This window comes from Ochotona princeps, chromosome 29 (genome assembly GCF_030435755.1).
Source record: "Ochotona princeps isolate mOchPri1 chromosome 29, mOchPri1.hap1, whole genome shotgun sequence".
NCBI lineage: Eukaryota > Metazoa > Chordata > Mammalia > Lagomorpha > Ochotonidae > Ochotona > Ochotona princeps.
Genome location: NC_080860.1, coordinates 19,445,200 through 19,463,870, shown reverse-complemented (window position 1 = coordinate 19,463,870; position 18,671 = coordinate 19,445,200). Strand labels below are relative to the sequence as shown.

At 57.6% G+C, this 18,671-nt stretch overlaps 3 protein-coding genes across 5 annotated transcripts; 2 read left to right on the top strand and 1 right to left on the bottom strand.

Moving 5' to 3' along the window:
- Positions 1-1,030: 1,030 nt before the first annotated feature.
- Positions 1,031-4,792, bottom strand: SLC7A4 (solute carrier family 7 member 4). Of its 3 annotated transcripts, none has more exons than XM_058656609.1 (5): positions 4,710-4,792; positions 3,046-4,073; positions 2,055-2,689; positions 1,738-1,846; positions 1,031-1,582 (listed from the first exon to the last, which is right to left on the bottom strand). In XM_058656609.1, exons 2-5 carry the CDS (start codon positions 4,025-4,027, stop codon positions 1,404-1,406), a joined length of 1,905 nt encoding a protein of 634 aa, XP_058512592.1. In that variant the 5' UTR covers positions 4,028-4,073; positions 4,710-4,792; the 3' UTR covers positions 1,031-1,403. The 3 variants fall into 3 exon arrangements, with proteins under 3 accessions (XP_058512592.1, XP_004592199.2, XP_058512593.1); XM_004592142.2 differs by having other exon boundaries at positions 4,740-4,776; XM_058656610.1 differs by lacking the exon at positions 4,710-4,792 and adding an exon at positions 4,173-4,275.
- Positions 4,793-9,478: 4,686 nt separating this feature from the next.
- Positions 9,479-16,146, top strand: LOC131478241 (tubulin alpha-3 chain). The gene is made up of 5 exons (XM_058656611.1): positions 9,479-9,615; positions 12,805-13,027; positions 13,765-13,913; positions 14,157-14,837; positions 15,848-16,146. The coding sequence occupies exons 1-5, from the start codon at positions 9,613-9,615 to the stop codon at positions 16,142-16,144; spliced, it is 1,353 nt and encodes a 450-aa protein (XP_058512594.1). The 5' UTR covers positions 9,479-9,612; the 3' UTR covers positions 16,145-16,146.
- Positions 16,147-16,664: 518 nt separating this feature from the next.
- On the top strand, positions 16,665-18,383 carry THAP7 (THAP domain containing 7). The gene is made up of 4 exons (XM_058656612.1): positions 16,665-16,925; positions 17,101-17,256; positions 17,534-17,674; positions 17,788-18,383. Exons 1-4 carry the CDS (start codon positions 16,846-16,848, stop codon positions 18,338-18,340), a joined length of 930 nt encoding a protein of 309 aa, XP_058512595.1. The 5' UTR covers positions 16,665-16,845; the 3' UTR covers positions 18,341-18,383.
- Positions 18,384-18,671: the final 288 nt, after the last annotated feature.

The window sequence follows — 18,671 nt, the reverse complement described above, 5'->3', positions numbered from 1 at the left end:
CCAGGGACAGAGTCAGCTGGGCTTATATTTGGAATTATCTGTCTCCAGCAGCCTCTCAGCATGGCCCCTGGGTGCCCTGCTGCTGCCTGCACACATGTCCATAGGGAAGCAGGCTTCAAGGGGCCGGATTGGGCTTGGAGGGCATGGCTTCGTGGTTACCGCATATAGGTCACATGGCCCTGTTATCCTCTGGGCTCAGGGAAAGCTGGACTAAAATGTGCCAAGGCCAATGGCTTCCTGTGCAGCCCTTGTGGGCAGGGACAGGAAGGAGACATGTCAACCAAGGACACAGAACGACCACCACAGGGAGAGAGTACAGGAAGGGTCCCTGGAGCTTTCTGGGACCTTCCCTCTCCCCCTTGTATGTGGAGCCCCCACTGCCAGCTAAAGCTGGGCTGGAAGACAACGGAAGCAGGCCCAGCTTCCTGTGCACCCTGTGTGTCCCGTTCTGAGCACGGCTGCTGAATTCCTGGCAGAGTTGGGGTGGGGGGGGAGGGAGACAGAGAGAGAGAAAGAGAGAGAGTGGGCCCTGGGGACCCAGACTTGGAAAGCTGTTGTCTGCATTCTCACACAGGTGTGTACTTCCCGGGGTGCTGTATGGACCAGTGGGTGCAGGTGCCTAGATGGGTGTGTTCCTAGGTCTAAGTAATGTCCCCAGGCAGGACTCAGGCACCACTCCCCCATGTTATCTGTGATCCATGGGAAACTGAGAGGGACCCTAGAACCCTGCCGTCCTTTCTATGCAACCTTTTTGAGGGCCCAAGCTCTATCCCCTGGATCCACCTGTTAAAAGCTCCCCTGTGCCTGGAGTGTGCATGTGCCCACACACCCACTGAGTTGTGCAGAAGGTGCTGGCCTAAGAGCAAGAGCCCCCCAGGACCTGGGTTCTGACTCAGGGTGGCCCCAAGGGCCCTTGCAGGGGTCCTCGGTGTCTTTGTTGCAGACTGGGGACCACCTCCTGGTCTCCTGGCTCCAACGAGTAGATGAGGATGACTCAAGGCCACAAAGAATGTCATTGCGGATGTTGGTGGCAGGCCACATGACTGACTTAGCAGTTATTATTTTGCATCCCTGGGGCAGCAGGCCTCGTCCCCTCCTCCTCCCGCTGCACCCACTGTCTCACCTGCCCAGGTGGCAGAGGCTGAGCATAAAGAGGAAGGTGCTGGGGCACCAAGACCACTCATTGTGCCAGTGCTGGCCAAGGCCCCCATTCTCTGAAAGCTGTGTATTGGCTCAGCACCTTGGCTAAAGTCCTGATGGCACCCCTCTCCACTCCCAGCCCAGGCTGGTCCTACACACTCAAGCTGGCCCAGGACAGAAGGAGATCCCAACCCCTACAGCCTCCTGAGGAGGTGCAGAGGGCAAGCAAGCCTGGGCAGGCAGTCCTCCAACAGAGTAGCCAGCTACTGGGCATGGTCGGCCTCGTGGGCTGGTGCTGCCTGGCTGGGGGGCTGCACGGGCTGCACCGTCTCCTCCAGGCTGCCGCTGGGGAACACCACGTAGCGCTTGGTGGTCGGCTCAGGCAGCTCCCGCTGGTTCTCCTTGCTGTGTCTGATGCCATAGCCAAAATACACTGCGAGTCCTGCAACAGCGGTGGTGGCAGCAAATGGGGGGGTGGGTGGGGTGGGCATGAGGCTCAGGTTACAGATTCCACAAGCCCTGTCTTGCCCTCCTCCTTATCCTCCCCACTCAGTCACTTGAAGCCCCGCCCAAGGGAGGCGCCCAACTGCCACTCACCAATCACCAGCCAGATGGAGAAGCGCAACCAGGTCAGGTAGCTCAGCTTCAGCATGAGGCAAACGTTGAGGAGGATGCTTAGGGCTGGAGTCAGGGGCACCAGGGGGATCTGAGGAGGCAAGGACAAGGGCAGAGCAGGCCCGGGGCCCGGCTCCATCTCCGAGCATGTGGTGTCTCGCCAGGCAGCAAAGAGAGAGAGAGAAAGAGAGAGAGTGTGTGTGAGTGTGTGCAAGTGTGTGCAGGGAGGATGCATGTCCTGACCCTCCCCCATACCACCATGGTCCATTCTGCAATGGTAGGACAGATGGAACACTTACCTGGAAAGTGTCCTGCTGGTGCTGTTGCTGGTGAGCCCCCAGGACCAAAAGGCTGAGCAGGAACACGGTGCCACTGAGCAAGAGCAGCAGGAAGTAGCCCCAACGTGGCAGGTGCAGGGCTGAATCCCCGAAGACCAGTACACAGTCCAGGGTGATGGCTGAAGCCACGAGGAGGCTGAGTGCCCATGTGATGGCAGCTCCAGGGCCGTAGCCATCCAGGAAGCCGAGGTAGGGCTTCAGGGCTGGCCGCAGGTGTCCAGGCTGAGCAAGAACAGAGGCCTCTACCAAGTGGATGCGGTCTGAGAAGGAGTCAAGCTGCTTGGCCAAGGGGCCAGGACTGGCTGGGCCGGGGGAGCCGGGCAGAGAGGACTTCTGGAAGCGTAGCACAATGATGCTGGCAGCCACGAAGGTGTAGGCCAGCAGGGTGCCAATGGACAGGAACTGCACGAGCGCCTCCAGGTCGAGCAGCAGCGCCAAGAGGGCCATGAGGATGCCAAACACCAGGATGCCCATCACGGGCACTTGCGTGCGGGGATGCACGCGGGCAAACACTTGGAAGAAGAGCCCATCAGCTGCCATGGCGTAGACAATGCGAGGCAGGGAGAACAGGTTGCTGAGCAGAACCGTGTTCATGGCTGCGGAAGAGGGTAGATGGGAGGTCATGGCCAGTATGGGACCAGGGCACAGGTGGCCCCTTGGGAACATGGGTGTGGGTTCATGGAGGGGGGGAGCAGTAAGGGGAGGATGCTGGATTGCCACCCTTCCCCCAACCCAGAAATGGGCACTCAGTTAAGACATGGAACAATGGAAGCTCTGAGGTCAGCTCTGAGTCCCCCTGCCCAAGAAAACAGCCAGCGACCCTACACCCAGACACTGACCACCTGATAACTGGCACTTTACCTGGGTCCATTCTACATCTGGTAAACTGAGACTGGGCTAGGATGCTCAGGGCATTCCCTCCCTTTCCACCTATCCAAGAAGGCACCCTCACCGCAGATGGAGCCAGCAGCCACGATGAAGCCGGCCCAGCTGTATCCTCGCCGGTAGAAGGCATCCGCGAGCGCTGAGTCAGGGTCCAGGCTGTGCCAGGGCACCATGAGGGTGAGCACGGTGGACACGAGGATGTAGGCGGCAGCGGCCAGGCCCAAGGAAACAGCGATAGCCACGGGCACGGCCCGCCGCGGGTTCCGGGCCTCCTCACTGGAGGCGGCGATGACGTCAAAGCCCACGAAGGCGTAGAAGCAGGTGGCTGTGCCCGCCATGACGCCAGAGAAGCCAAAAGGCGCAAAGCCTCCCTCAGCCGCGCTCCAGTTGTGGGGGCGGGCCAAGATAAAGCCGAGGATGATGATGAAAAGGATGACCAGCAGGCTGATGGCCGAGAAGGTGTGGTTGAGCCAGGAGGAGACACGCGCACCGCAGGACACGAAGGCCGAAGCTAGGAGAAGGATGCCCGCGGCCAGGAAGTCCGGGTAGCGGGCCAGGAAGGACACGTGCCAGGCGCCCACGTGGGTCTCGGTGAAGTTGCGGATGCTGTGGCTGAAGATGGCATCTAGGTAGCCACTCCAGGCGCGGGCCACGGCGGCGCCGCCAATGAGGTATTCCAGCAGCACATTCCAGCCGATGAGAAAAGCCCACAGCTCGCCCATGGACACGTAGGTGAAGAGGTAGGCGGAGCCGGTGCGGGGCACACGCGCCCCAAATTCTGCGTAGCACAGGGCGGCCAACAAGGAGGCCACGGCGGCGACCGCGAAGGACAAGAGTACGGCAGGGCCGGCCATGTCCTTGGCCACAGCACCCGTGAGCACGTAGAGGCCTGAGCCCACCATGCCCCCCACGCCCAGCAGGGTCAAGTCCAGCGTGGACAAGCAGCGGTGCAGGGATGTCTCCATGGTGGAGTCCTCCAACGGCTTCAGCCGGTTCAGCTTCCGGCAGAGGCGCGCCAGGCTGGCTGCGCTGGGCAGCCCGTATGCCATGGCAGCTGGATGGACAAGGCGCACCACACTCACTGCTCTTGGAGACCTGCCAGGGCCAAATGGGAGAGACAGGTTGCTCCGGGCCAGGTCCTTTCTCCATCCTGGTTCTAGGAGGAGCCTCTTGAAGCCACCTGTATCTGTGTACCTGCCCAAGAGCTGGGAGATCACCAGGAAGCGACAGAGATCCGGACGGTCAGCCTCCAGGGCAGGCAAGGCAGCAGGTGCACCTGGGCACCAGCCAGACACCCCTGAGAGTGTGTAGGAGGCAGTTCCAGGGAGCAAGAAGCTGTGGTGGGTCCCAGATCCCTAAGGGAGGTGAAATCCGAGGCTTCCTGGGGCGGAGCACTGGGCCAAGCTGTCATGACCCGGAACAGGAGCCACTGTGCAGACCGGGGTGTGGCCCAGGCTGCCACCTGGCTTTAGACAGCCACCTTCATCTGCCTCCTCGCCGCCGCTCCCACCTCCTCGACCGCCCCCGCAACACACACACACGCGCACACACACCGTTAGGCTGGGGCATCAGCGTACCAGCTAAGAGGCAGTGGGGTTGGCTCCCTGGCCCTGAGTCCTGGAGCAGCAGCCCTGCACGCCCAGACACCACCGGAGCCAGACTGCCCTCGCCCTAGTCCTCCCCCAACCCACCTCCCCGACACCCGAGCCTGTTGCCGCTACTGGGCCTGACCTGGTCCCTGCAGAAGCCGCGACAACCCACCTGCTGTCGTGGCTGCAGCCGCCGCCTCGCCGCTCGGTGCTCTGCGTGCTGCGCCTGCCCCTCCCGCTGGCGCCGCCTGCGCGCAGGGCCCCGCCCTCAAACCCGGGGGCGGCGGCACCAGCACGCGGCGGCTCCTTGGCAGCAGCTCTAACCGGTCCAGAACGGCACAGAGAACTCACACATCCCTACACACCCAGGCTCCGCACCCTACCCCAGATTACTAGGTCCCCGGGGGTAAGGGTCAGATCCATAGCGGAGGGTACCAAGCCCACCCTCCTGCCGCTGCGAGAGACCCCTGCCTCTTTGCATTTCAAAGGCATTTCAACAAGCCATCGCCTATTCCCCACCGAGCCAGGCATTCAGCAGAGCACTCCCCCTCCCCCACCTCCCACACTCCCACTGTCACACATGGTGTGCAAACACTACCCTTCAGGTAATGTTCTATGAATTGGTGCAACTCACACTGAGCCTTCAGGTACAGACCACCTCCCCAAGCACTCTCCTGGGACAGTTCTCAGCCCTGGGGTGGATGCTCCCCCCCCCCAAGGCTTGAAATGGCAGTGACAGCTCCTCCCAGCTTGAGCCCACCTACCCAGCCCAGGAGCGCGAGGCCCAGTATCTGCCTCAAATGGATTCCTCTCTGGCTTATTCCTTTCTGGAACGCAGGAGTCTGCCCTTTTGTCCCTTCGTTACTTTGAAAGAGAAATATGTGACAGCAGGATTCTGGCTTTGTGTTGTTTTGTTCACATTTATTTTATTCTGGCTTTGTGTCGTTTTGTTTTGCTTCTATTTCTTTATTTCAAATAAAATTTGAAACTTACAGAAAGGAATACAGGAAGAGAGAGAGTCTTCCATCTGCCGGTTCACTCTTCAAATGACTGCACTGGCAAGGCTTGGGCCAGGCCGAACCCAGGAGCCAGGAGCTTCTTCCAGGTCTCCCACGTGCGTGCAGAGGCCCAGGTACTTGGGCCATCATCGCTGCTTTCCCAGGTGCATGAGCAGGGAGCAAGATTGGAAGTGGCTTGAATAGGGGATGCCGGGACTTGAACAGGGGGTGCTGGTGTTGCAGCCAGAAGCTTAATTCACTCTACCATGGTGCCAGCACCAACAAGATGCTACTCATGGTAATAGCTCATTCTAGCAGAGCAAAACCTCTCCAGTACACTGTGCATGTTCTTGAGTTTCTGTGTGGTTCTGGAATCAGCTCATAACAGCACCTGCAGCCTGCATGGCTCCCTGGGCTGTTGGCAGGCTAGTGGACTGCGGGGTGACACGGGGCCACTTAGAACTGCTCAGCCTTGGCCAGCTCCCTGGATCCCCTCTGGCGTTTGGCTGTTGTGGGAGTGGCTTCTCCCTTATCCCCCCCACCTCACTGCCAGAACATCACTCAGTAGGTGTCCCCTTTTCCTCAGATGCCTTTAGCAGAAGTCTAGAAAAGATGAATTTCAGACCAGGAGGCTTGGATAGTTTTTTACTGAAGGGGTCCCCAAAAAAGTTGTACCTATGATTGACAGGTAATATTTTGGAGCACTTAAAAATTGTATTCATGTATTTGAAAGGCAGAGTTACAAGGAGAGAAAGAGATCCATTTTTCAGCTGTTGGATCAACTCCAAATGACTGCAATGGCTGGAGCTGGGCTGATCTGAAGCCAGGATCGAGGAATTTCACCTGGGTCTCCACTATGGGTGCAGCGTCCCCAGGCTTTGAGCCATCCTTTACTGCTTTTACAGGCCATAAGTCGGGAACTGGATCAGAAGTGGAGCAGCTGAGACTGAAGCCTTTGCCCATATAGGATGCTGGCACTGCAGGTAGAGGCTTACCCACAGCACTGGGACCTCCTGTGAATCATGAACTTCCAGAGGCATAAATGGGGTGCCACTGAACAGGGAACTTACAGGCAGCAACTTCATGAAGACGCAAGGGGAGAGGAGGAAAGAGAGAGACCAGGGTTCCCCTGATGCCAAACATGACAAAGAAACCTCACAAAAAAAGAAAACTATAGAATGACATCGTTCACGCACAGAGTTCCTCTGTGACATTGAAGTCAATCAGATCCCAAAAATGACCATTTCGTATTCTTCCCCAGGAATGCAAGGCTTATGGAACAGATATTGATCTGTTAATAAGATGAGGGCCAAACCCATAGTTCATCTCCATAGAAAGAAAAGGAGTTCAATAAGTGAGGAATACAGGGGAGTTCTTCAACTTGGTAAAGATTCAGACTAGCAGCTGGTGCTGTGGTGTTGTAAGCTAAGTTCCACTTGTGCCAGGATCCCTTATAACTGTTCCTGTCCTGGCTGCTCCACTTCCCATCCAGCTCCCTGCTTGTGGCCTGGGAAAGCAGTCGAGGATGGCCCAAGGCCTTGGGACCCTGCACCTGCGTGGGAGACCCGGAAGAGCTCCTGGCTCCTGGCTTTGGATTGGCTCAGTTCTGGCCGTTGCGGCTCACTTGGGGAGTGAATCATAGGATGGAAGATTGTCCTCTCTGTCTCTCCTCCTCTCTGTATATCTGCCTTTGCAATAAAAATAAATAAATCTTTTAAAAAAGTACTTTGAGGGCCCGGCGCCATGGCCTAGCAGCTAAAGTCCTTGCCTTGAACGCCCCGGGATCCCATATGGGCGCCGGTTCTAATCCCGGCAGCTCCACTTCCCATCCAGCTCCCTGCTTGTGGCCTGGGAAAGCAGTCGAGGACAGCCTAAAGCTTTGGGACCCTGCACCCACGTGGGAGACCTGGAAGAGGTTCCAGGTTCCCGGCTTTGGATTGGTGCGCACCAGCCCGTTGAGGCTCACTTGAGGAGTGAATCATCGGACGGAAGATCTTCCTCTCTGTCTCTCCTCCTCTCTGCATATCTGACTTTGTAATAAAATAAATAAATCTTTAAAAAAACAATCAAAAAATACTTTGAAAAGATTTATCTGATTGTTACTTCGAAGGCAGAGTTGTAGAGAGATAGAGAGAGAGAATCCATCTGTTGGTCCACTCCCCAAGTGGCTGTAATGTTGGAGCTACCCAGTCTAATTCCAGGAACTAGGCACTTCCCCTGGGTCCCACGTGGGTACAGAGTTCCAAGCTTTGGGCCATCCTCTGCTAGTGTCCCAGAGCACAAGTAGGAGGAACAAAGATCTTCCATCCACTGTTCTTTCCCCAGGTGACCACAACAGCCAGAGCTGAGCTGATCTGAAGCCAGGAGCCAGGAGCTAGGAACTTTTTCCGGGTCTCCTACAGATACGGGATCCCAAGGCTTTGGACCATCTTCTGCTCCTTTCCCAGGCCATAAAGAGGGAGCTGAATCAAAAGTGGAGTAGCTAGGACCTGACCTGGCACCTGTATTGGATGCCAGCATTTCAGGCGGAGACTTAGTTTGACACCTCATGATGCTAGCCCCTCAAATTGGATTTTATGAAGCAGCTCAAACGGGCTGGCACTGTGGCACAGTGAATTACGCCATTGCCTTTAATGACAGCATTCTATATGGGCACCAAGTCACATACTGTCTGTTCCATTTCCAGTCCAGCTCCCTGATAATGCCCCTGGAAAAAGCAGCAGAAGAGCGCCTGGTGCAGTAGCCTAGCGACTAAAGTCCTCACCTTACATTTACCAGAATACCATATGGGCGCCGGTTCATTTTTTCAATTTTATCTATTTTGTTATGGGCACTGGTTTAATACTGGCAGCCTGTTCGTGGCCTGGGAAAGCAGTCAAGCACGGCCCAAAGCCTTGGGACCCTGCGCCCGTGTGGGAGACCCGGAAGAAGCTCCTGGCTTCAGATTTGCTCAGCTCCAGCCACTACGGCCCCTTGTGGAGTGAACCATTGGACGGAAGATCTTCCTCTGTGTTTCTCCTCTCTGTATCTGCTTTTCCAATGAAAATAAATAAATCTTTTTAAAAATAAGAATATTTATTAACTTACTTAGATGGGAAGATTCATCCTTCGGTTTACTCTATAACCTGCAAGCCACCAGGGCTGGAACCTGGGTCTCCCAACGTGGGTGGCAGGAAAGAAGCACCTGAGCCATCATTGCTGCCTCCCAGGGTGTACATCTGCAGGAAGCCGGACCGGAGTAGGAGGTGAGAATCAATTTTGGGTGCTGCGTGGGAGGCGCAGAGGTCCGAGCTGCTTTTTTTTTTTTTTTTTTTAAGATTTATTCATTTTATTACAGCCAGATTAGAATCGGCACCCATATGGGATCCCTGGGCTTTCAAGGCGAGGACTTTAGCCACTAGGCCAAGCCGCTGGGCCCCCGAGCTGCTTTTTAAACCCATGTACCAAACACCTGCTCTTCATCTGCCTCCCGTAGGTTTCATTTCCCCTCGCCCCCCAGCAGCGGCTGAGACTGAGGTGTTTTGCAGCTCCCCCTAGGACAAAAGACCCCCAGCGGGAACTGGGGTGACTGTTGTAGGACCTTGAGGACTCTATTTTTCCCCAAGGTGTGGTGACGGTGAGGCCGCCGAGTCTCCAGCCTTCCGACCCTCCCCGACTCAGTCATTCTGTGCCATACATACTGCACCCCCCTCAACAGCCACTTGTATCCGGGTCCGGCTTCCACGCACCCAGCAAAGCCTGACTCGCTTCCAGCCACCGCGTCTCACAGCAGCCCCGCCTCTTCCCACCGGCCGCCACCAACTTCCCGCCTAAAACCGACAACCAATCAGACTGATGATTTTTGCCGGGCAGGGAAGATGACCAATCATGATGGAGAGTCGGGCCTATACGACCCACCCCCCTAAGCTGTGGGAGCCAATGGTCACTGAGCAAGCAGCGAGCCAATGAGGACGCAGCACACTGCGGGAGCGTAGGGTGGGCAGTGGGGCTTGTGGCGTTGGCAGGGAGCGAAGGTGGGAAGGCGGTGAGCGGCCAGCGGCGAGCATCATGGTGAGCAGGCCACGGAGGGGGGTGACGGCCGAGGGGACCCAGTGAGGGGGTGACGGAGAGGGGGACCCAGTTAAGGGGTGACGGCCGAGGGGACCCAGTGAGGTGATGAGGGGGACTCAGTGAGGGGACGACAAACGAGGGGGACCCAGGTGAGGGGGTGACGGACCAGAGAGACACAGGTGTGGGGGTAGCGGACGAGACGCAGGTGAGGGGGTGACAGACGTCGGCAGTGCAGAGTGGGCCCTGAACAGCAGTGAGGTAGTGGGTGCACAGGTGGGTAGCGGTGCTGCCTGGGGGCTCCCCTCTGCAGGCCTGTGTACTTGGGGTGTGTGGGCCCACTGCCTTCAGCCCCTAGGCTGCACACCGCAGAAACCCACGCCACATATTGCACATAAAACCAAACAAAAAAGAAACCAAACCCCTCATCTTTCCGATGCTGTTGTTGTCAGTGCATGGGCACTTTGAAAAATGGGAATTGTTTCAGGGGGGCTCGGCAAAAAGAGGGTATGCTGGAAAAAAAACAGAAACCAACAACCAAAAAACCATTCTTCTGCTAGGTGGGATGTGTGTATTATAAAAGCACACTCAGCCGATTTGGGAATAGTTAGTCCACAACACACCCTTCCTGCCCCTAAAGGTAGCTCACAATATACATTCTTGGTTTTTCCCCTCCCTGTGTGGCTTCTCCCTGGGGGTCTCCCTCCCTGAGTCTCCCTCCGTGGGTCCCCCCCCAGCCTCTTGTTTTCCCCAGCTGTGTAGTGTTATCTTGCAGAAAGTTGAAACAATGGGACCTCAAACCCCAAAACCTCATTATGAAATTGGTTACTTTTGGGCCAGCACAGGCCTTAGCCTGTGGCACTGGAATCCCATTTGGGCACTGGTTCGGATGCTGCCTGCTCCACTAGCTTCCACTCTGGATTCAGTTCCCTGATAATGCGGCGGTGGAGGATGGGTCCCTGCACCCACATAGGAGACCTGAAAAAGCTCTTGGCTCTCAACTTCAGATCTGCCCAGCTCTGGCTGAGGCGACCATTTAGGGAGTCAACCAGTGGATGATATCTTTTCTATGTAATTCTTTCAAATAAAATTAAATTCATCTTTTTAAAAAATCATTACTTTCTGAAGATTTTTTGCAATATACTTATTTTTATGGAAAGTCACAAATGTAGAAAGGAGGAGAGACAGAGAGAAAGATCTACTGTCCACTGGTTCACTCCCCAAATGGTCAGAGGACGTCCCAAAACCTTGGGACCCTGCACCCTTGTGGGAAACCTAGAGGAAGTTCCTAGCTCCTGGCTTCTCATTAGCTCAGCTCCGGCCCTTGCGGTTACTTAGGGAGCGAATCATCGGACAGAAGATCTTCCTCTTTGTCTCTCCTCCTCTCTATATATCTGACTTTGCAATTTAAAAACAATAAATCTTTTTAAAATATATATAAACAAAAGCCAGGAGCCTGGAGCTTCTTGCGGGTCTCCCACATGGGTGCAGGGTCCCAAGGCAGTGGCTTATTCCTCTGCTGCTTTCCCAGGCCATCAGCAGGCAGCTGTATCGGAAGTGGAGCAGCCAGGCTTGAACCACTACACATATGGGATGCCCTTGCTCTTAGGCAGAGTCTTAGCTCTCTGTGCCATCTGGTGCCAGCATTGTGGTATAGCAGGTAAAGCTGTTGCCTACAGTGATGGCGTCCCACGTGGGCAAGGCTCCACTTGAAGTCCAGCTCCCTGATAATGTGCCTGGGAAAACCATGGAGGATGGCCCATGTGGGAGCCTTGGAAGAAGCTCCTGACTTTGGAGCTGCTCAGCTCTAACCTTTGTAGCAGATGGAGGATCTGTCTCTCTTTGTGTCTCTTCCTCCCTCTGTTTCTGTAACCCTGCCTTTCAAATAAGTGACAAGTATATAAAACAAGCCAAAAAACCTACCTGGTGTCAGATTCATGGAAGGCTGTGACGTCATGAATGTTATATGATGGGGCCCAGCTGATTTCAGTATGCTTTGTAAAATTTTAGTGTTTTCCCCCTCTTTTTCGGGATACAGTGGAATCCTTCTGTGGCTCGCTTGCATGGGGCTTTAGAGCAGCTGGCAGCTCAGGGTTTCCTTCGGCCTTACTGCCCAGGGCTCCATTGAGTGCCCGGTGAGGACTGGGGCCACCTCGGCCGGGGCAAGCATGGCTGAGCTCCTGTGTGTTCCCTGTTGCCAAGTTGGCCCCGCTGTGTCCCCCGTCCCGGTTCCTTCCTGTTCACTCTTGAACCTGGCCATCTTGGTCCACCCACAGCCCCAAATCTGGCTTTGTTTAGTTTTGTTCCTTCTGCTGCAGCCTGGAAACACTCACTCCCAACACACGCTGCCCCCACCCAGGCCCATCTGCCTGGGTGATCACCACGCGGTTTACCCTGCGTGCCTGCCCTGGAGAGTCGCTGCCTGTACCGCTTCTTGTCTGGTGGTGATCAAAAACTATAATTTCATTGAATTTGTGTGACTTTTAAGCTGTTACTTAAGGTAGTGATTCTAGTATGTGAGGCATGAGCATAACTGCTTGGTTTTTGTTTTTTGTTTTTTGGTTTTTTTTAATTATTTAACGTTATTGTTGACTGCCTGGATGTTAGGTCAGCTTCAGGTGGTGTGGGGCCTGCAGGCTCAGAACCCTGAGTTGGGTGCCAGCTGCAGCTCCTGATCCAGCTCTGGCTAGTGTAGGTACTAGGAGGCCACAGTGATGGCCCTAGCACCTGGGCTCCTGCCACACCCAGGGGACACCTAGCTTGAACCCTTAGCTCCCAGCACTGGCCCTGCCCAACTGCTGTAAGCGTCTGTTAAGTGAACAGAAGAATGGAGTAAATTCTCTCTCCATCTTAAAAATACCATTTGAGGGCTCGGCAGCGTGGCCTAGTGGCTAAGGTCCTCGCCTTGATCCCATATGGCCGCTGGTTCTAATCCCAGTGGCTCCACTTCCTCTCTATCTCTCCTCCTCTCAGTATATCTGACTTTGTAATAAAAATAAAAATAAATGTTAAAAAAATACCATTTGAAAACTTGTTAAACTTATGATATTCCTGTCCATAGTATATCATTGTGCCTGTAGGACCAAAATAGGGGGATCATTAGAAATCCAGACATTAAGAGGTGTTATACACCATGCAGTGGCACCTTGCCTTGACCATGAATGAGTTCTCCGTTTCTGTTCTGGTTCCCAGCGCGAGTGTATCTCTATCCACGTGGGGCAGGCAGGGGTCCAGATCGGCAATGCCTGCTGGGAACTGTACTGCCTCGAACATGGAATTCAGCCCGATGGGCAGATGCCAAGTGACAAAACCATCGGGGGTGGCGATGACTCATTCAACACGTTCTTCAGTGAGACGGGGGCGGGCAAACACGTGCCCAGAGCAGTGTTTGTGGACCTAGAGCCCACCGTGGTGGGTAAGTGCTGGGGCACGGGAGGGTGGGAGCTCCCAGTGTGGCCCCCTACTCCACAGCAGAGTACTGAAGTACAAGTTCATGTGCTGGTTAAGTGAGAAACCAGCAGGTACACATGTGCATGTGTGTGCGTGTGCGACTCAGCTTCCTGGTGATACAGCCCTACCATGGCAGCAAGAGATTTGCCTGGGGCTGCTGGGGCCGTGGTCAGGCGGCCTCTGTGCAGCCTGTGTGAGCTGGTTCTGTGGTTGAACGTTGCACACGAGGGTCTTGAGCCACATCTTCCACAGAAGGAGATGAGGGTGGAGCATTCACTCGGTTGCTCCAAGCCAGCAGCGGTGGACAAGGAGAGCTGAGGGGAGAGCTGAGTGTCTCAGGAGATGGCAGGGTCACCTGTCAGCCTAGGAGTGGCCCTGGCACTGCCCAGTTGCTGAGGGAGTTGAAATGATCCCCTTGATGTAAGTGGAGGAAGGAAAGAAGAAATGGGTGCCCGTGTGAGGGGGTGAGAGGTACATCAGTGTCCTCCCCAGGATGAGGGTGCTGGTGCTGGTCGGTGAGTGACTCACCTGCCGAGATCCACAGCCTGGGGGTGTGGTGTGGTGTGTGGTTTGTAGGTGAAGACATTGCCCAAAGGACACTTGCCCCCTGGTGACAGCAACAGGTGCCTCGTGGAGCCTCAGGGTGCCTTGGTGCGGGAGGCATCCGTGTCGGGGGCCTCACATGCCCGGGTCTCTCTGCAGATGAAGTGCGCACAGGCACGTACAGGCAGCTCTTCCACCCAGAGCAGCTGATCACCGGGAAGGAGGATGCGGCCAACAACTACGCCAGGGGCCATTACACCATCGGCAAGGAGATTGTCGACCTGGTCCTGGATCGCATCCGCAAGCTGGTAAGGGGGTGCCCCCCCCCACCCTGTGCAGCCTTAGCCTGGGAGGGGTAGGACCAGGAGCAGGCCCAAGTCTGCAGAGGTCTCACCCTAAGCTGCATGTTGCACTGCGCCCGTGGGTCCTCATCATGTGCTTTTCTTAGCTGCCATGTGGCCGCCTGAGTCTGCATCAAGTGGTAGGGGCCACGGGACGTGGCAGGACCAGCGCCAGGTTGGGCGTGGCTCACACTGTCTGCTTTCCCACAGGCGGACCTGTGCACGGGCCTGCAAGGCTTCCTCATCTTCCACAGCTTTGGGGGCGGCACTGGCTCCGGCTTCGCATCTCTGCTCATGGAGCGGCTGTCTGTGGACTATGGCAAGAAGTCCAAGCTGGAGTTTGCCATCTACCCGGCGCCCCAGGTCTCCACGGCCGTGGTGGAGCCCTACAACTCCATCCTGACCACCCACACGACCCTGGAGCACTCGGACTGCGCCTTCATGGTGGACAACGAGGCCATCTATGACATCTGCAGGCGCAACCTGGACATTGAGCGTCCCACGTACACCAACCTCAACCGGCTGATCGGGCAGATCGTGTCGTCCATCACGGCCTCCCTGCGCTTCGACGGGGCCCTGAACGTGGACCTGACGGAGTTCCAGACCAACCTGGTGCCCTACCCCCGCATCCACTTCCCTCTGGCCACTTATGCCCCGGTCATCTCGGCAGAGAAGGCCTACCACGAGCAGCTGTCCGTGGCCGAGATCACCAACGCCTGCTTTGAGCCGGCCAATCAGATGGTCAAGTGTGACCCTCGCCACGGCAAGTACATGGCCTGCTGCATGTTGTACCGGGGTGACGTGGTCCCCAAAGATGTCAATGCGGCCATCGCCACCATCAAGACCAAGCGCACCATCCAGTTTGTGGACTGGTGCCCGACTGGCTTTAAGGTAGGCCTGGGAGACAGTGAGCGGTCATCCCGATCAGTGGGCGGCAGGTTGGGAAGAGAGCTTCCCCTATGCCCTTCCCCTATGCCCCTGCCCCGGGGGACACTGGCGTTGTGCGTCATGGCCAGGCTTGGGTCATACCTTCGTGAATTCAGAGCGATTGTGTGATGTCTGTCCCTCATACTTTCTGACCCTCACTCACAATGTTTGTGGTCGGACTTTAAACAGCATAGACTGTTAGCTGAGGAATTTTGTTTAGTCACTTTCTGGGTAATAGTGTTACTGTGAGAAACGCAGGTTCCATTTGTTGGGTTGTCAGAACCTCCTGTCATGTGTGTGGAAGTTTTTATTTTTTTAAGATTTATTTATTTATATTAGAAAGTCAGATAGACAGAGAGGAGGAGAAACAAAGAAGATCTTCTGTCCAATGATTTGCTCCCCAAGTGGCCACAACGGCCAGAACTGAGCTGATCCAAAGCCAGGAGCCCGGTGCTTCTTCCAGGTCTGCCACGCAGGTGCAGGGTCCCAAAGCTTTGGCCAGTCCTCAACTGCTTTCCCAGGCCACAAGCAGGGAGCTGGGAGGGAAGTGTGGCAGCTGGAATTAGAACTGGCGCCCCTGTGGGATCCTGGCGTGTGCAAAGTGAGGGCTTTAGCCAGCAATCCACTGCACCAGATCATGTGTCTCAGTTTAAATCTGTCCATTTCTACACGTGCTGTGACTAGAAAGCCATCCCACATCCTGTGCTAGAGTGTGTGAATCCGTGGGAAATCTTTGTGATTCTGAGGGATGGAAGTGGCCACCTGCTCATTTCTCTCTGTGTGCGTGAGTGGATGGTCGTAGCGTTGAGCACAGCATGTGTGCCCCCTTCTCTGGTGATGGGACCTGAGGGCCCCTCGCTGCACTCTGCAGCCCTTCTGCCGTCTGTCCTGGCCGTCCTGGGACGGCACATACTTGGGCTTGGCTCTGTGGCCTGGTTAGAGCCTCACGTTGTTCTCTCTGCTTTGTCTGGCAGGTGGGCATTAACTACCAGCCCCCCACCGTGGTGCCCGGCGGTGACCTGGCCAAGGTGCAGCGGGCCGTGTGCATGCTGAGCAACACCACGGCCATCGCCGAGGCCTGGGCCCGCCTGGACCACAAGTTCGACCTCATGTACGCCAAGCGGGCCTTCGTGCACTGGTACGTGGGCGAAGGCATGGAGGAAGGGGAGTTCTCGGAGGCCCGGGAGGACCTGGCGGCTCTGGAGAAGGATTACGAGGAAGTGGGCGTGGATTCTGTGGAGGCCGAGGCCGAGGAGGGGGAGGAGTACTGAGGCTTGCGTCCACCATGGGATGGTTTACCTATTAAAACGTCAGGATTCAGGCGTCGTGTGTCTGGTGTGCTCTTTGACATAAAGCCCCTGTCCCCGCGTGGCGGAACCGCCCTTCCCCGCAGCCAGGAAGACTTGAGGATGGTCGGATGAAGGACTCAGAAGTGTATCTGTTTGTTGTTTTTAATATTATTTGAGAGGCAGAGCTACAGAGAGGATTTCCACCCGGTGGTTCCCTCCCCAAATGGCCGCATGAGCCAGGGTTGGGCCAGGCTGAAGCCCGAGGCCAGGAAGGACCTTCTGGGTCTCCTTCGCGGGTTGTCGTCTCACCACTGCCTCCCCAGGCGCATGCCGGCGTGTCGGGTGGGAATTGGAGCTGCCGGGACTCGAACCGGCCTCCCCGCGGACCCTGGCGCGCTCCCCTCTGCGGCAGCCGGCCGGTAACCAGGGAGACGGCCCGACGCCCAGCCCTCTTCCGGCGCCGCTCGCTCCCGCATCTCTATCGTCGCAACTTCCGCTCGTCGCCTCGCGAGACTCTGGCGGCGCAGCAATGGCCAGAGCGTGAGTGGCCGCTGAGTGGACCTGGGGCGGCCGGGCTGGGAGCGGCCGGGACGGGAGCGGGCCGGGTGGCGCTCGGGGTCCGGGGGGAGCCCGACGGGGCGGGCGCGAGGCCGGCCGCCGCCCAGCTGCCCCCTGCGCCCCAGATGCCGCGTCACTGCTCGGCCGCCGGCTGCAGCACCCGGGACACCCGCGAGACGCGCAACCGCGGCATCTCCTTCCACAGGTCAGCGCGCGTGCGTAGTGGCGCCCGGGCTCGGGGCGGGCAGGGCGCGTGCGCGGCTGCGGTCCGCCCGGGCTGCGCGTGCGCCGTGTGGCTCCGTGTGGTTCCCCGCGGTCCTGGCGGGAGGGGGCGTGCCCGGCGTGTCCTCCCGGGGCTCACGGGGTCCGTGGCTTCGCAGACTCCCCAAGAAGGACAACCCGAGGCGAGGCCTGTGGCTGGCCAACTGCCAGCGGCTGGACCCCAGCGGGCAGGGCCTGTGGGACCCCGCGTCCGAGTACATCTACTTCTGCTCCAAACACTTCGAGGAGAACTGCTTTGAGCTGGTGGGAATCAGGTGCGTCCCGCGCGGCGGGCGGGAGGCCTGGCCGGCGTGGACCCCGGGGTGCCGCTCCCTCTTCCCGCTCTGTCCGGTGGTGGAAAGAAGCCCCCTTCCCTCTTCAGCTCACCCCGTCCGCCCTGCAAGTCCACAGATACCAGAGTCCTTTGAGGGCGCAGCGGGGCTAGCTAACCCTGCTGATGGAATGTTCCGCACCCCGAGAGGCGTGCACCCCACCTCGCCTGCCGCCCTGGGCCTGGCGCTCACCCGGGCTGCTCCCACCCCCTCTCCACAGCGGCTATCACAGGCTGAAGGAGGGCGCCGTGCCCACCATATTTGAGTCTTTCTCCAAGCTGCGCCGGACGGCCAAGACCAAGGGGCACAGCTTCGCGGCCGGGCCCCCTGACGTCAGCAGGCTGCGGCGATGCAGGAAGCGGTAGGTGCTGCTTGCAGGGGCAGAACCGGAGGCTGTGCCCTGCTGGGCTGAGGGGGCCCCCTCGCTGGACAGGGTTCTTGCCAGGCCCTGTCAGTTTCTCTCTGTGCCCACAGCTGCTCTGAAGGCCGAGGGCCCACGACCCCATTCTGTCCACCCCCACCTGCCGACGTCGCCTGCTTTCCTGTGGAAGAGGCCTCAGCACCTGCCACTTTGTCAGCATCCCCAGCCGGGAGGCTGGAGCCAGGCCTCAGCAGCCCCTTCTCTGACCTCCTGGGCCCCCTGGGTGCCCAAGCCGAAGAAGCGGGCTGTAGCGCCCAGCCATCGCCAGAGCCCCAGCCCTCGGCACTCGAACCCCGGCCTGTGTCTCCATCGGCCTACATGCTGCGCCTGCCGCCGCCTGCCGGAGCCTACATCCAGAACGAGCACAGCTACCAGGTGGGCAGCGCGCTGCTCTGGAAGCGGCGGGCCGAGGCGGCCCTGGACGCCCTGGACAAGGCCCAGCGGCAGCTGCAGGCATGCAAGCGGCGGGAGCAGCGGCTGCGGCTGCGGCTGACCAAGCTGCAGCAGGAACGGGCACGGGAGAAGCGGGCGCAGGCCGATGCCCGGCAGACTCTGAAGGAGCACGTGCAGGACTTCGCCATGCAGCTGAGCAGCAGCATGGCCTGAGCCGGGGCTGGGCACGGAGGCTGCAATAAAGTGCATTCCTGCAGGTGCTGCTGTCTCGCTCAGCTGGCAGCGCAGACCCCCCAGGACCCCAGCTCCCACCCACCACCCACAGCCCCATGCTGCAGGGAAGGCGGAAGGCAGCCAGTCCCCTGCTGTAGCGTTGGGGGTCCCACAGCGCCTCCTTGTGTACAAGAAAGCCAGACACTTACTAGCTTGCACTACCCATCCCCCCTGGTCGCCCTCACCATCAGACAAGGACAGCAGGACAGTTGCCAACTACTTGGGGTTACCATCCACGCTCCCTGCAGCTGGGGGTGGGGCACATCAGAAC

Excerpts from the sequence above, each read along its gene's own strand:
- SLC7A4 (XM_058656609.1), bottom strand. The coding sequence starts at position 4,027 with ATGGCATACGGGCTGCCCAGCGCAGCCAGCCTGGCGCGCCTCTGCCGG. Across the intron at positions 1,847-2,054 it reads ACCAGCAGGACACTTTCCAG|ATCCCCCTGGTGCCCCTGAC; the intron begins GTAAGTGTTCCA and ends TTGCCTCCTCAG. Across the intron at positions 1,583-1,737 it reads CTCCATCTGGCTGGTGATTG|GACTCGCAGTGTATTTTGGC; the intron begins GTGAGTGGCAGT and ends CCGCTGTTGCAG.
- THAP7 (XM_058656612.1), top strand. The coding sequence starts at position 16,846 with ATGCCGCGTCACTGCTCGGCCGCCGGCTGCAGCACCCGGGACACCCGC. Across the intron at positions 16,926-17,100 it reads CGCGGCATCTCCTTCCACAG|ACTCCCCAAGAAGGACAACC; the intron begins GTCAGCGCGCGT and ends GTGGCTTCGCAG. Across the intron at positions 17,257-17,533 it reads TTTGAGCTGGTGGGAATCAG|CGGCTATCACAGGCTGAAGG; the intron begins GTGCGTCCCGCG and ends CCCTCTCCACAG.
- LOC131478241 (XM_058656611.1), top strand. Across the intron at positions 13,028-13,764 it reads CCTAGAGCCCACCGTGGTGG|ATGAAGTGCGCACAGGCACG; the intron begins GTAAGTGCTGGG and ends GTCTCTCTGCAG. Across the intron at positions 13,914-14,156 it reads TGGATCGCATCCGCAAGCTG|GCGGACCTGTGCACGGGCCT; the intron begins GTAAGGGGGTGC and ends GCTTTCCCACAG.